The sequence below is a fragment of the Gopherus evgoodei genome, chromosome 23 (assembly GCF_007399415.2).
Source record: "Gopherus evgoodei ecotype Sinaloan lineage chromosome 23, rGopEvg1_v1.p, whole genome shotgun sequence".
Lineage (NCBI taxonomy): Eukaryota > Metazoa > Chordata > Testudines > Testudinidae > Gopherus > Gopherus evgoodei.
The window spans coordinates 14,532,352-14,547,037 of record NC_044344.1 but is presented as its reverse complement, the minus strand read 5'-3'; the positions used below and the strand labels follow the sequence as shown (position 1 = coordinate 14,547,037).

The 14,686-nt window shown below is 44.1% G+C and overlaps 1 protein-coding gene across 7 annotated transcripts in view; it reads right to left on the bottom strand.

Moving 5' to 3' along the window:
- The window catches only part of GPATCH8 (G-patch domain containing 8), an 86,419-nt gene that overhangs the window by 26,238 nt on the left and 45,495 nt on the right, over window positions 1-14,686 (bottom strand). For all 7 annotated transcript variants that reach the window (XM_030541655.1, XM_030541656.1, XM_030541658.1 and 4 more), the window contains 2 exons: window positions 13,892-13,959; window positions 13,336-13,422 (listed from right to left, as the gene is read on the bottom strand). In XM_030541655.1, coding sequence (XP_030397515.1) covers window positions 13,336-13,422; window positions 13,892-13,959 — 155 coding nt within the window. The remainder of the gene's footprint in view (window positions 1-13,335; window positions 13,423-13,891; window positions 13,960-14,686) is intronic.

Here is a 14,686-nt window from a genome sequence, read left to right as displayed (position 1 = left end):
CTCTTGGGGCTGCAGAGAGGCCGAATGGAAGGACCGTAAACTGGAAATGTTGACGGTTGGCTACAAACCAGAGGTATTGTCTGTGTGGAGGATAAATGGCGATGTGAAAATACGCGTCCTTCATATTGAGGGCAGCATACCAGTCTCCCGGATCCAAGGATGGGATGACGGTCCCCAGGGATACCATGCGGAACTTCAACTTTATCATGAACGTGTTGAGTTCTCGCAGGTCTAGGATAGGTCTGAGACCTCCCTTCGCCTTGGGGATTAGGAAATAGTGGGAGTAGAACCCCTTGCCCCTTTCGTCCTTTGGTACCTCCTCTATGGCTCGCATGGCAAAGAGCATCCGCACCTCTTGTAAGAGGAGTTGCTCATGAGAGGGGTCCCTGAAGAGGGACGAGGTTTGGGGGTGGAAAGGGGGGGCACGAAATAAACTGGAGGTGGTACCCAAGTTCCACCATGCATAGGACCCAACGATCCGAAGTTAGCTGGGACCATACAGGGAGGAAAAAGGAGAGGCGGTTGTAAAAGGGAAGGAAAGGATCCTGGAAAGTAACTGGTACGCCGTCCTTGGGCGCACCTTCAAAAGTTTGGCTTTGGCCCCATAAGTGGCTTGGAGGGACCCTGATTTTGGCCCCCTTGGGGTCCTGACTGCCGTCTACGATCGGCTCAACCATGCCTTCTGCCAAAGTCCTGCCTCTGTCTAGGCGGAGGGTAAGGGCGGTGAGGCTGGGGGCGGAAAGGCTGGCGCTGAGTCACCAGCGTGTGCATGCCGAGAGAGTGCATAATGACCTTGTTGTCCTTCAGATTTTGCAGCCTAGGGTCAGTCTTTTCAGAAAAGAGGCCTCGACCGTCAAAGGGCAAGTCCTGTATGGTATGCTGTAGTTCTGGTGGGAGGCTTGACACTTGAAGCCATGAAATGCGTCTTATGGCAACTTCCGAGGCCAGAGTCCTGGCTGCGGAGTCTGCTGCATCCAGCGAGCCTGGAGGGAAGTCCTTGCCACTTTCTTCCCCTCCTCCAAGAGGGCAGCAAACTCTTGATGGGAGTCTTGAGGGACTAACTCTGTGAACTTGCCCACCGCCACACAGGTGTTGTAATATTAGCGGCTAAGCAGGGCTTGCTGGTTTGCCACCCGGAGTTGGAGGGCCCCTGCAGAGTATACCTTACGGCCCAGTAAGTCCATGTGCCTAGCTTGCTTCGATTTTGGAGCTGGAGCTTGCTGGCCATGGTGTTCCCTCTCATTGAGGGACTGTATGACAAGGGAGCAGGGAGGAGGATGGATGTACAGGTACTTGTACCCCTTAGAGGGCACCATGTACTTGCGCTCAACTCCCCTGGCAGCGGGTGGAACAGAGGCTGGACACTGTCAGATGGTATCAGCATTGGCCTGGATCGTCTGGATGAATGGTAAGGCTACTCTTGTGGGGGTATCAGCCAACAGAATATCCACCACTGGGTCCTCTATCTCCGGTACCTCCTCTACCTGGAGATTCATATTGAGTGCCACACGTCTCAAGAGGTCCTGATGGACCCTCAGGTCAATTGGAGGAGGGCCCGTGGAGGATGTCCCCGCCACCGCCTCATCACGAGAGGAGGAAGAGGAGAGGCCAGGGACAAGCAGGCCCTGCGTGAACTCTTGCTCTTGGACGACCTCCGGCTTCAGTGGGTTCTGGGAGTCTGGTGGCTAAACAGGCGCTTCCTCCGTACTGGTAGGAAAGGGGCGGCTGATAGTCACCTCCAGCACCCGATGCTCCAATGGAGCAGAGCGAGATGGGACTGGAGGTACACCTTGGGCCTGGTGATATGCTCAAGGTGTCCAGAATGACCACTGATGGGGGCCTTGATCTTAGGCCTGGGTCTCCTGGAAGATTCTGGTGGGCACATCGGAGTCACGGCCCTGTGCATATGAACTGTCTGCATGAGAGGACACCGATGCGTGTCGGGATGGCCAAGGAGGGGCTGAAAACCCCTGGGAAGAGTCTCTCTCTATGACTGATCTCGCTCTGTGCGGCACCGGGGATCGGTACCGGGAGCCATACCGGTACCAGGAACGAGATCGGGACCTATGACCGGAGCAGTGCTGGGAGGTCGACCGGGATCTCAAAGCTGGGTGTCTGCAGTGGCTGTGAGAGTCGCGGTGCCAGGAGCTGGATCCGTGCCGAGAGTACTGGGCCGGCGAACGGGACGCTGATCAGTGCTGCGAGTGCGACCGGCGACGGGACCGAGAACGCTGGTAGGATCGCAATCGTGAGCGGTGCCGACAGAGGGTGGTCTCATCAAGACCAGCTTGCTCACAGATTGTATGACCCACACCGGCGGTGCCAGGGGTTGAGGCAGGGCAGACTGTCATCACGATCAGCTCCCTCACCATGGAAAACGTCTCCGGTGTGGAGGGAATAGTGAGCTCAACCATGGCTCTCACCGGGGCGCTTTCAGGTACCAAACTCGACGGCCCTTGCGGGACCAGAATCAACGTGCCAACGTTGTCGGTGCCGCAGCAGGTGTAGGTGTCAGGCAGTCTGATCTAGCAGGGTGCTCTGGCTGCAGTGCAGGTGGCACGGAAGCAGCGGGAGTCTTATGTCTCTTCACCCGTGGGGAGGGAGAATGGTGCCAAGCAGGCACCAGTGCCGGCGATGGTCGGTGCCGAGAGGTCTTAGCAGTACCGGTGCGATCCGGTAACGAAGAAGCGCTTCTGCCAGTGGATTGTCCAGTGCTCGGTGCCGAGGGCGGAGGAGTAAGAGCTGCCTCCATCAGGAGCTGTTTGAGACAAAAGTCCCGCTCCTTTTTCGTCCTCGGCTTGAAGGCCTTGCAAATCGAGCACTTATCGGCAAGGTGGGATTCCCCAAGGCACTTAAGGCAGGAGTCATAGGGACCTCCTGTTGGCATCGGCTTGTGACAGGCCGAGCACCGTTTGAAACCCGGTGAACTGGGCATGGGCCCCGGCACCGGGTGTGAGAAAAGGGCTAACCCCCGAACCCGTCTTAACTATATACACTAACAATATTATAAAAACGAATAAGAATTAACTGCAACTATAGAAATTTCAACTATATACACAAGAATAACGAGAGAACTACAAGTAGTTAGGGAAGTGGAGATCAGCTAAGCCGCGCTCCACTGTTCCAATGACCGACACGGGCAGTAAGAAGGAACTGAAGGGCCATTGGCTCAGCAGGGGTATATATCCGGCGCCACTCTGGGAGGGCGACCCAGCTGACCCACCGAGGGTTGCTAGGGTAAAAATCTTCCAATGAATGTGCACGCGGCGTGCGCATCTAACTGGAATCGATATAAGTAAGCACTCAAAGAAGAATGATTGAATATCAGGGTTGGAAGGGACCTCAGGAGGGCATCTACTCCAAACCCCTGCTCAAAGCAGGACCAACCCCCAACTAAATCATCCCAGACAGGGCTTTGTCAAGCCTGACCTTTAAAACCTCTAAGGAAGGAGATTCCACCACCACCACCTCCCTAGGTAACCCATCCCATTGCTTCACCACCCTCCTAGTGGAAAAGATTTTCTTAATATCCAACCTAAACCTCCCCCACTGCAACTTGAGACCATTACTCCTTGTTCTGTCATCTGCTACCACTGAGAACAGTCTAGATCCATCCTCTTTGGAACCCCCTTTCAGGTAGTTGAAAGCAGCTATCAAATCCCCCCTCATTCTTCTTTTCTGCAGACTAAACAATCCCAGTTCCCTCAGCCTCTCCTCATAAGTCGTGTGCTCGAGCCCCCTAATCATTTTTGTTGTCCTCCGCTGGACTCTCTCCAATTTTTCCACATCCTTCTTGTAGTGTGGTGCCCAAAACTGGACACAGTACTCCAGATGAGGCCTCACCAATATTGAATAGAGGGGAATGATCACTTCCCTTGGGCATGCCCCTACTTATATAGCCCAAAATGCCATTAGCCTTCTTGGCAAGCAGTGCATACTGTCGACTCATATCCAGCTTCTCGTCCACTGTAACCCCTGGGTCCTTTTCTGCAGAACTGCTGCCTAGCCAGTCAGTAGCAGTGCATGGGATTCTTCCATCCTAAGGGCAGGACTCTGCACTTGCCCTTGCTGAACCTCATCAGATTTCTTTTGGCCCAGTCCTCTAACTTGTCTAGGTCCCTCTGTATCCTGTCCCTACCCGCCAGTGTATCTACCACTCCTCCCAGTTTACTGTCATCTGCAAACTTGCTGAGGGTGCCGTCCACGCCATCCTCCAGATCATTAATGAAGATACTGAGCAAAACCAGCCCCAGGACTGACCCTTGGGGCACTCCGCTTGATACCGGCTGCCAACTAGACATGGAGCCATTGATCACTACCCGCTGAGCCCGACAATCTAGCCAGCTTTCTATTCACCTCATAGTCCATTCATCCAGCCCATACTACTATAACTTGCTGGCAATAGGGGACAGCCAAAAAATGACAAGTTTTTAAAATGCTTATATACCAATGCTAGAAGTCTAAATATTAAACTGGGTGAACTAGAATGTCTAGTATTAAATGAGGATATTGATATAATAGGCATCACAGAAACCTGGTGAAATGAGAATAATCAATGGGACACAGTAATACCAGGGTATAAAATATATCAGGATGACAACAACTGGTCATGCTGGTGGGGGAGTGGCACTATATGTGAAAGAAACCACAGAATCAAATGAAGTAAAAATCTTAAATGAACTAAATTGTACTATAGAATCTCTATGGATAGTAATTCCATGCTTGAAAAATAAGACTATAGAAGTAGGACTATATTACACACCACCTGACCAGGATGGTGTTAGTGACTCTGAAATGCTTAGAGATCAGAGAGGCTATTAAGATAAACTCAATAATAATAATGGGGGATTTCAACTATCCCCGTATTGACTGGGTACATATCACCTCAGGAAGTGATGCACAGATAAAGTTTCTTGACACATTAAATGATTGCTTCTTGGAGAAGCTGGTCCTGCAACCCACGAGAGGCAAGTCTTGATTTAGCTCTAAATGGAGCATGGGATCAGGTCCAAGAGGTGAATATAGCTGGACCGCTTGGTAATAGTGACCATAATATAAATTAAATTTAACATTCCTGCGGCAGGGAAAACTCCACAGCAGCCCAACACTGTAGCATTTAATTTCAGAAAAGGGAATTACACAAAAATAAAGAGTTTAGTGACACAAAAAATAAAAGGCACAGTATCAAAAGTAAAATCCCTGCAAGCTGCATGGAAACTTTTAAAAGACACCATAACAGGTTTCAGAGTAGCAGCCATGTTAGTCTGTATCTGCAAAAAGAACAGGAGTAGTTGTGGCACCTTAGAGACTAACATTTATTTCAGCATGAGCTTTCGTGAGCTACAGCTCACTTCTCCAGATGCATAGAATGGAACACACAGACAGGAGATATTTATACATACAGAGAACAGTGTATTCCATTCTATGCATCCGAAGTAGTGAACTGTAGCTCACGAAAGCTCATGCTGAAATAAATTTGCTAGTCTCTAAGATGCCACAAGTACTCATGTTCTTTTTAAAGACACCATAGAGGTCCAACTTAGATGTATACCCCAATTTAAAAAACATAGTAAGAGAGCCAAAAAAGAGTCACTGTCGTTAAACAACAAAGTCAAAGAAGCAGTGAGAGGCAAAAAGGCGTCCTTTAAAAAGTGGAAGATAAATCCTAGTGAGGAAAACAGAAAAGAGCATAAACTCTGGCAAATGAAGTGTAAAAATATAATTAGAAAGACCCAAAAAGAATTTGAAGAACAACTAGCCAAAGACTCCAAAAGTAATAGCAATTTTTTTTTAAATACATCAGAAGCAGAAGGCCTGCTAAACAACCAGTGGGGCCACTGGACGATCGAGATGCTAAAGGAGCACTCAAAGAAAGGCCATTGCGGAGAAACTAAATGAATTCTTTGCATCGGTCTTCACTGTTGAGGATGTGAGGGAGATTCCCAAACCAGAGCCATTCTTTTTGGGTGACAAATCTGAGGAACTATCCCAAATTGGGGTGTCAGAGGAGGTTTTGGAACAAATAGATAAACTAAACAGTAATAAGTCTCCAGGATCTGATGGAATTCACCCAAGAGTTCTCAAGCAACTCAAATGTGAAATTACAGGACTAACTGTCATCTGTAACCTATCATTTAAATCAGCTTCAGTATCAAATAACTGGAGGATAGCTAATGTGCTGCCAATTTTTTAAAATGGCTCCCGAGGTGACCCTGGCAACTACAGGCCAGTAAGCCTCACTTCAGTACTGGGCAAATTGATTGAAGCTATCGTAAAGAACAAAATTGTCAGACACACAGATGAACATAATTTGTTGGGAAATAGTCAACATGGCTTTTATAAAGGGAAATCATGCCTCACCAATCTACTAGAATCCTTTGAGGGGATGAACAAGCATGCAGACAAAGGAGATCCAGTGGACAGGGATTTTCAGAAAGCCTTTGGCAAGATCCGTCACCAAAGGCTCATAAGCAGTCGTGAGATAAGAGGGAAGGGTCTCTTATGGATCGGTAACTGGTTAAAAGATAGGAAACAAAGGGTAGGAATAAATGGTCAGTTTTCAGAAAGGAGAGTGGTAAATAGTGGTGTCCCCCAGGGATCTGTTCTGGGCCCAGTCCTATTTAACATATTCATAAACTATCTGGAAAAAGGGGCAAACAGTGAGGTGGCAAAATTTACAGATGATATAAAACTACTCAAGATAGTTAAGTCCCAGGCAGACTGTGAAGAGCTACAAAAGGATCTCACAAAACTGGGTGACTGAGCAACAAAATGTCAGATGAAATTTAAAGTTGATAAATGCAAAGTAATGCACATTGGAAAACAATCCTAACTATACATATACAATGATGGGGTCTAAATTAGCTGTTACCACTCAAAGATCTCTGAGTCATTGTGGATAGTTCTCTGAAATCATCCACTCAATGCGCAGCGGCAGTCAAAAAAGCAAACAGAACGTTGGGAATCAAGAAAAGAATAGATAATAAGACAGAAAATATCATATTGCCTCCATGTAAATCCATGGTACATCCACACCTTGAATACTGCGTGCAGATGTGGTCGCCCCATCTCAAAAAAGATATACTGAATTGGAAAAGGTTCAGAAAAGGGCAATAAAAATAATTAGGGGTATGGAACGGCTGCTGTATGAGGAGAGATTAATAAGAGGGGGACTTTTCAGCTTTGAAAAGAGGTGACTTAGGGGGGATATGACACAGGTCTGGATAGCACAGTGGTTTGAGCATTGGCCTGCTAAACCCAGGGCTGTGAGTTCAACCCTTGAGGGGGGTATTTAGGGATTTGGGGACTGGTCCTGCTTTGAGCAGGGGGTTGGACTAGATGATCTCCTGAGGTCCCTTCCAACCATCATAATTATCTATCTATAAAATCATGAGTGGTATTTTCATAACTATAAAGGGAAGAGTAACAGTCCTCCTGTGTACAATACTGTAAGATCCCTCCTGGCCAGAAACACCAAAATCCTTTTACCTGTAAAGGGTTAAGAAGCTCAGGTAATCTGGCTGACACCTGACCCAAAGGACCAATAAAGGGACAAGATACTTTCAGATCTTGGTGGGGAGAAGGCTTTTGTTTGTGTGCTCTTTGTTTTGGGGGTTGTTCGCTCTTGGGACTAAGATGGACCAGACATCAATCCATGCTCTCCAAATCTTTCTGAACCAGTCTCTCATACTTCAAACTTGTAAGTAACAGCCAGGCAAGGCGTGTTAGTTTTATCTTTGTTTTCTCAACTTGTAAATGCTCCTTTTGCTAAAGGGTTTACCTCTGTTTGCTGTAACTTTGAACCTAAGGCTAGAGGGGTTCCTCTGGGCTCTTTGAATCCGATTACCCTGTAGAGTTATTTTCCATCCTGATTTTACAGAGATGATTTTTACTTTTCTTTCTTTAATTAAAAGCCTTCTTTTTAAGAACCTGATTGATTTTTCCTTGTTTTAAGATACAAGGAGGTTGGATCTGGACTCACCAGGAATTGGTTGGGGGGGAAAGGAGGGGCTATGGTTAATTTCTCCTTGTTTTAAGATCCAAGGGTTTGGATCGGTGTTCACCAGGAACTTGGTGAAGAAGTCTCTCAAGGCTACTCAGAGAAGGGTTATAGTACTTGGGAGAAAAATATTCTGGGGGGGAGGTAGACAGAGTTTCCCAAATAACTCAAATAATTTGGGTGGTGGCAGCAAAACCAGATCTAAGCTGGTAGTTAAGCTTAGAGGTTTTCATGCAGGTCCCCACATCTGTACCCTAGAGTTCAGGTGGGGAAGGAACCTCAACAAGTATAGAGAAAGTAAATAAGGAAGTGTTACTTACTCCTTCTCAAAATACAAGAACAAGGGACCACCAAATGAAATGAATAGGTAGTAGGTTTAAAACAAACAAAAGGAAGTATTTCCTCACACAATGCAGAGTCAGCCTTGCCAGAGGGTGTTGTGAAGGCCAACACTATAACAGGGTTCAAAGAAGAGCTCGACAGATTCATGGAAGATAGGCCCATCAATAGCTATTAGCCAGGATTGGCAGGAATGGTGTCCTTAGCCTTTGTTTGCCAGAAGCTGGCATTGGGCGACAGTGCATGGATCACTTTATGATAACTTGTCTGTTCAGAGGACATGATACTATGTTTGGTGGACCTTTGATCTGACCCACTATGGCTGCGCTTATGTTCTTAAACAAGACTGATAGAAAACTTTTGTACTAACATATACTGACAAATAAATTTCCCTCGTGTTACAGGATAAAGCATGCAATGGCAACAATATCGTATCTGCTATATTCCTGGTGACTGCTAAACTCTGGATTAAAACAAACCCTAAGCGCACTGAAGAGTGAAAGTCCATCGTAGCACCTTGGAAACGGCACCTGCAAAAAGCTGATCAGCATAAAATGAAATTCAGGTCGATTTTCTGTATTACAGAAGCAACACTTAGCACCATAGAGATTATATATGGAGATAGGCCTATCTACCTCATAGAACTGGAAGGGACCCTGAAAGGTCACTGAGTCCAGCCTTCACTAGCAGGACCAAGTACTGATTTTGCCCCAGATCCCTAAGTGGTCCCCTCAAGAATTGAACTCACAACCCTAGGTTTAGCAGGCCAAGGCTCAAACCACTGAGCTATCCCTCCCCCCAAATTAGGGTTTGCTAGCATTTCCAAAAACGAAATCCTATTTTTAGCTGTTTAAAAAGAATGTATCTGTGTTGCATTCAAAGTAGTATAACAATCTGTTGGGGAGCAGTATCCTAGACAGTATCCTAGACAGTTAATTAGTTTTACTTAGGGTTCTGAATGATAACTAATGTATATGTTCACTTTTGTTAATTATTATATAGTGAAGGTCTTATGTCTTAAACTAAGACCTGCGCAGGAGAGACTGGTACTCAAACTGACATTGGATTTCACAAAGGACTCCTGGTAACAATTCACTTCTCAGCAAGATAGCAACCCCCAGCTGAGAGATCAGAAGTATCGGTTTTAATTAGAAACAGTGGGCCAAATTCACCACTGGAATAAGCAGGCACAGCTCCACTGAAGTTACTGCCAACGCACCTGCAATGCATGTGGCCTTCTAGGACTTACACAGTTCAAAACATCATGTAAAATTTATGCTGGGTTCGGTTCATGGTGAGCAGTGGTCACCAACCTTTCCCAGTTGTTCCATTATTTTATCCTCACAAAATCTGCAAGAAACATTAAGATTATTATATCTAAGAATACTATATGCATAAGTGTATCCAAGCAAGAAAATGACCTATGATTGAGGGCTGCAACCCAGTAAAATTCAAATGAAGGCTTATCCTCATTTGATATTTATTTATGAACTTGAAGCAGGAACCCTGCATCACAAAAACAGTAGTTTCACTTACTGAGCTGAAACATACTCTCCATTAGCTGTAACATACTCTCCATTAGCTGTAAGAACCAGAAAGCCAGATATATTCTTTATATTAAGTACAGGTCGGTGGATAGATTCGTGCATTCCTTCAATCCTGAGCTGCTACACATCATCCACAATGTATTTATGCACACATAAATTCGGTTTTATTATCCATCTTATACATACAAATTTTGGGTGACCATTTTGAGATACATACGGCCCAGATTTTTCAGAGTACTTAGCATTTTTACACCACTTTATATGCTCAAAGCACAGTTTTCAGCTTGAAAGGATTTTTGTTAAAATTTTAACTTCAAGGTTAAGAAGGTGTTTCTAAACAAAGCCTACATTCTGAACTGAAGCGAGTCCAATGCAGTGCTGAAATTATGCATTTATTTATGTGAAACAAGAACCCTTGTTTCCTCAGAGTTCATCTGCACGAGCTGCTTGCTGCTCCTCTGAAGTTAGAATTGAGGTTACAAATTTAAACTTTCTACCACAAACCAGTTGTGATGTCACTAAAACAAGTTTATGACTCTTTACAGGGAATAAATACTTGGGGCAGATGAGCTCTGAATCCTCATGCTAATATTCTTAAAGAACTGAAAATATAGGAAATAGAAAAACCACCAGTGTACATGCAAAAATGCTTCTAAATACACTGGCTAGGATTTTCTCCAAGAGGAATTAGTTGTTTTTTAATGTCTTGACTCCTTACGTGTGAATTATGTTTTTTAAACTGCTACAGGCTGACATATTACTATAATACAAGATTGAGTTAAAATATTAGAGCACAGGAAAAAATCCTCACTAAGATCTTATTGTTACAAGGTTTTATAATTCTTTTTAAGGGATTTTGAACATTTAGATAAAAATCTATTTTAAGTTATAGCTTCAATATGAAGAATGTGTCTATCATCCAAGGACACTGATATGAAAAAACTAAGGGTTTGAGTCTTGAGCTGGTCAGTATGAAGATGCTAGAAAAGGAAAGCAAAACAACATGAGGTTTGGAGAACAATGGCATTTAAAAGATCTGCTTCTGAAACCATGAGCACACTTCCTCCCCTGAATCAATGTTTAAAAAAGGTTAAAAAACATCATGTGGCCAAACTATAACTCTTCAAACAGTCCTGTTCAGAATCTACACCAGGGAAGGAAATTAGACAGTTTCTTGCTTCACTTTTGGTGGGAGAGCTATCTGAAATTCCTTTGCGACCCCGTGAAAGGCTAATAATAATGTGGCCACAGTTGACAATTACATAATTGTTTGCTCTAAAGCAGTGAAACAATTGTGCTCGAGGGGACTTCCATAGATTAATACAGAAATGCAAAAGCCTAGTGACAAAGCATGATAATAAAACAAATGTGTTGGGAGAAACTCGTCAGAGCTCTCAATAACAGTTGCTTAAAGATTGTGCTCTGAATGCTGGCAAAATCAGAGATTTAAAAACCAGTTACAAAGTCAATACACATTCAATTGTAAAAGCAATACACACATTCAATTGCATTTGAAAAAGTAATAGGAAAAACTAAGAACTCTGCTATAAAAACAGCAATGCAGAATAAGACATCATTACACAATTCACAGAAGAGTAGAAAGGCTTCCTGCCCACCAACACGTAATGAAGGTATAAATTTACAGCCTTCAGCTGTTGTTGCCTGCAGATCCCTGGCAGCACAGTTTGGGGTATATTGTAGGGAAACCACCACCAAGGAAAACAAATTCCAGCTTTTAGTCACACATTGCTTTCAAACAGCTAATGTCAGAACTAACCCCCCACTCCTTCTGCAGTGTGTGAATGGTTTGTCCGACAGTATGCCACGCCAAAATGAAAGACTAGGACAATTTTAATATATCAAAGAAAGAAATGTGCCAAAGGGATGTAAGAAAATGTACTGTTTGCTATAACCTGCAAATGACCATTTAAAAACATACTAGCCTTTTTAATATGACAATAGATCTATTTAACTGCACTTCAGTTCAGAACTAAGGGGTGATTAAAAAAATAATTAACATGCTGTTTATTTTCATAATGATCAAATATCATAGAAGTTCATGCAACAGGTAAGTTAAGGTCTTAATAAAGAACAACAAAGCGAGAGGGAGCATACAGCTATTAACTGTTAAATAAACTGCTTTCAGTGCCACCTGCTTCACCAATGAAGTGGTAAGTATTTTATAACTGATATGGCTTTGTTTTACTTTAATGCAGTTGGACCTCTGTTCACCACTCCCTAAGCAGGGGTTCTCAAACTGGGGGTCAGTACCCCTAAGGGGATCACAAGGTTATTATATGGGGGGTCGCAAGCTGTCAACCTCCACCGCAAGCCCCACTTTGCCTCCAGCATTTATAATGGTGTTAAATACATAAAAAAGTGTTTTTAATTTATGGGGGGGGTCACACTCAGAGACTTACTATGTGAAAGGGGACACCAGTAAAAAAGTTTGAGCGCCACTGCCCAAAAGCATCAAACTTTAGGTAAAATGGATGCCTTAAATCTAGTATCCGCTACTTTTCTTCATCCTTATCACCTCCGATGTCCCAGGACAGCTGAATGAGCAAGTTTCCCCAAGATTTAAAGTGCTTCACTGGAAATGGCTGGTAAGCAGAAGAAGGGATATGGAACAGTGCAATACCCTGGAGGCAACACACTCTCCATTGGCCTCAAAACAGGAAAGCCAGTTGTTGGTGCTGAACTCAGATACACTGCAATGGAGCATGTTCAATGCCAGCAGGGTGGTCCACTATTATTAAAAAAAAATCAGTGGTAGATTGGTTTGCTAAATGCAGGCTTTTGCGGACGATATAACAGGAAAAATTCTTGCTTTAGAACTGACATTAATACTGTATATTGGCAGCATATGGAAATTCTGCTAAGTAGATGCAGTCAATTTTTTCCTACACCAGAGCAGTGTTGCATAAATGTTGGCTTTATTAGAAGGCAGCAACATTACAGTGAAATTCCATTTATTGACGGAATGAGAGGCAATACAAAGAGGTCTACTCCATTTTCCAGTTGAGCAATGGTCATATGAACTCCACCTGTTGATTTTGCACTAATTAGCCCTCCGTGGGCAGGTTCAGCAGAAAGCCAAGGGCTATAAATAGGCCACAGAGACCAACACTTCCTTTTTACCACCCAGATCAGGGTGGAGGCACAGTGGAAGGAGGCAGTGTTGTGGAACCTTGCAGAACCGTTGCCCATGCAGTAGCTGTTCTGTGAGTAAACAGGGGACCTTCAATTGGCAACGCTGCATTCAGCAGCACAGCATTCATATTAAAGAAACAGGCCAGCAGCAAAGCACAAGATTTTACACTACCAAGGGGTAACTAACTAGTGCCATCAGTGCTGGAGCTGAATGACCAGACTGCTCGGTCCTATCAGAACTAAGTCTCTCCCATTCAGCCCATAGAAACTCAGCCATCAATGTGTTCATTTAAGTACCTTGTACTTCTGTCTCAGCTCTTCAGTGTCTTCTTTCTCCACCTCCAGTACACGCCTCCGTTCAGTGGCATCTTCGGCATAATCAAGCTTAGCAACAAGAACAGATGCAATTACTCCCATAAATTCTTGGTGGTACCCAAATAGCCAAGAAAATGTCATTTATTCAACTGTTTGAAAACAGAATCTCTGTGAGTATTGTGCTTAGCTTTCCTTGCTTTGTCATCCCATTGTCTACAAAACAGTTCGTTAAGCCTTCCATGCTGCTGGTTCCCACCATGCATGTCCATTCCCAGTAATGGACTTAGCTTTATGGAAATCCAACTCACACAGCCAAGGAATTAAAGAAAAGACTCCAGGCCTCAAAAATCAGTTAATCATGGGTGACTAAAGGATATGTTTTGAGGAGAAAAACTTTTCTATAGTTCAGATTCAAGGCAAAGTTTTTCTCCAGCTTTGCTCAAAGTTCTTACTTTTAGATCACTCTCCAATTGCACTTCTGGACCCTATGGAAATGAAGCAATGTGTTTTAGAATAAGATGGACCAGGATCAACTTACCTCCATTTCCATCCGGCCCATGCCCATGACATCATACTTGACGACGATAGGGATGGGATCTGTTCTACCTGTAACAGAAACACACAAACAAGGTGAGAGGCCAAACTGCTCCAACCGCTCACTTTACACATTAGGTTTGGGTGGTTAGAGATCTTGCCTTTGAGTGCAGAGACCAGAAAGCTACAGTGAACCAAACACGAGCCATTCTCACAGCTTACATCCAAACCTGCTTCTCTCAAACCTGTTAAGGTTAAATGTACTCATTAGCTCTTTGGTGCTTATTACTGAGATTCTCAGAACATTAACCACAAGTACATTGTTAATGTTCAACATTGCCAAGTCCTGGCACCAGAAGATGAAAAGGATCTTTCCTCATTACCCTTACACTATTAGATTATAACCCTGATCTTCTGACCCCTCAATGGAAAAACAAGTACCAAACATGTTTTATTGTATAACTCATTAGTTTCCCACCAAGTTTTGCATCTTATTAAATAAAAAAATTAACTGATGCCATGGTAGGCCAGAATTCTCTCATCAAAAAAATGAGCGCTAATTCCAGAACAGGTATTTAATCACAACTTGCTTCCTAATGTTCCCACTAAGAAACCCTCTATTACTTACTGTGTAACCTGTAAGCTGTGAAAAGGACTAGTAGCGAAGAAAATTGACTTTGAACTAATCAAACTATGCTGGAGATTTTTACATATCTTTAATCCACTCATAACCAGCCAAACAAAGCAAAATGGGGCAGACAAGCACTTAACTACCACAGCTTTTTTACATCACAACTTG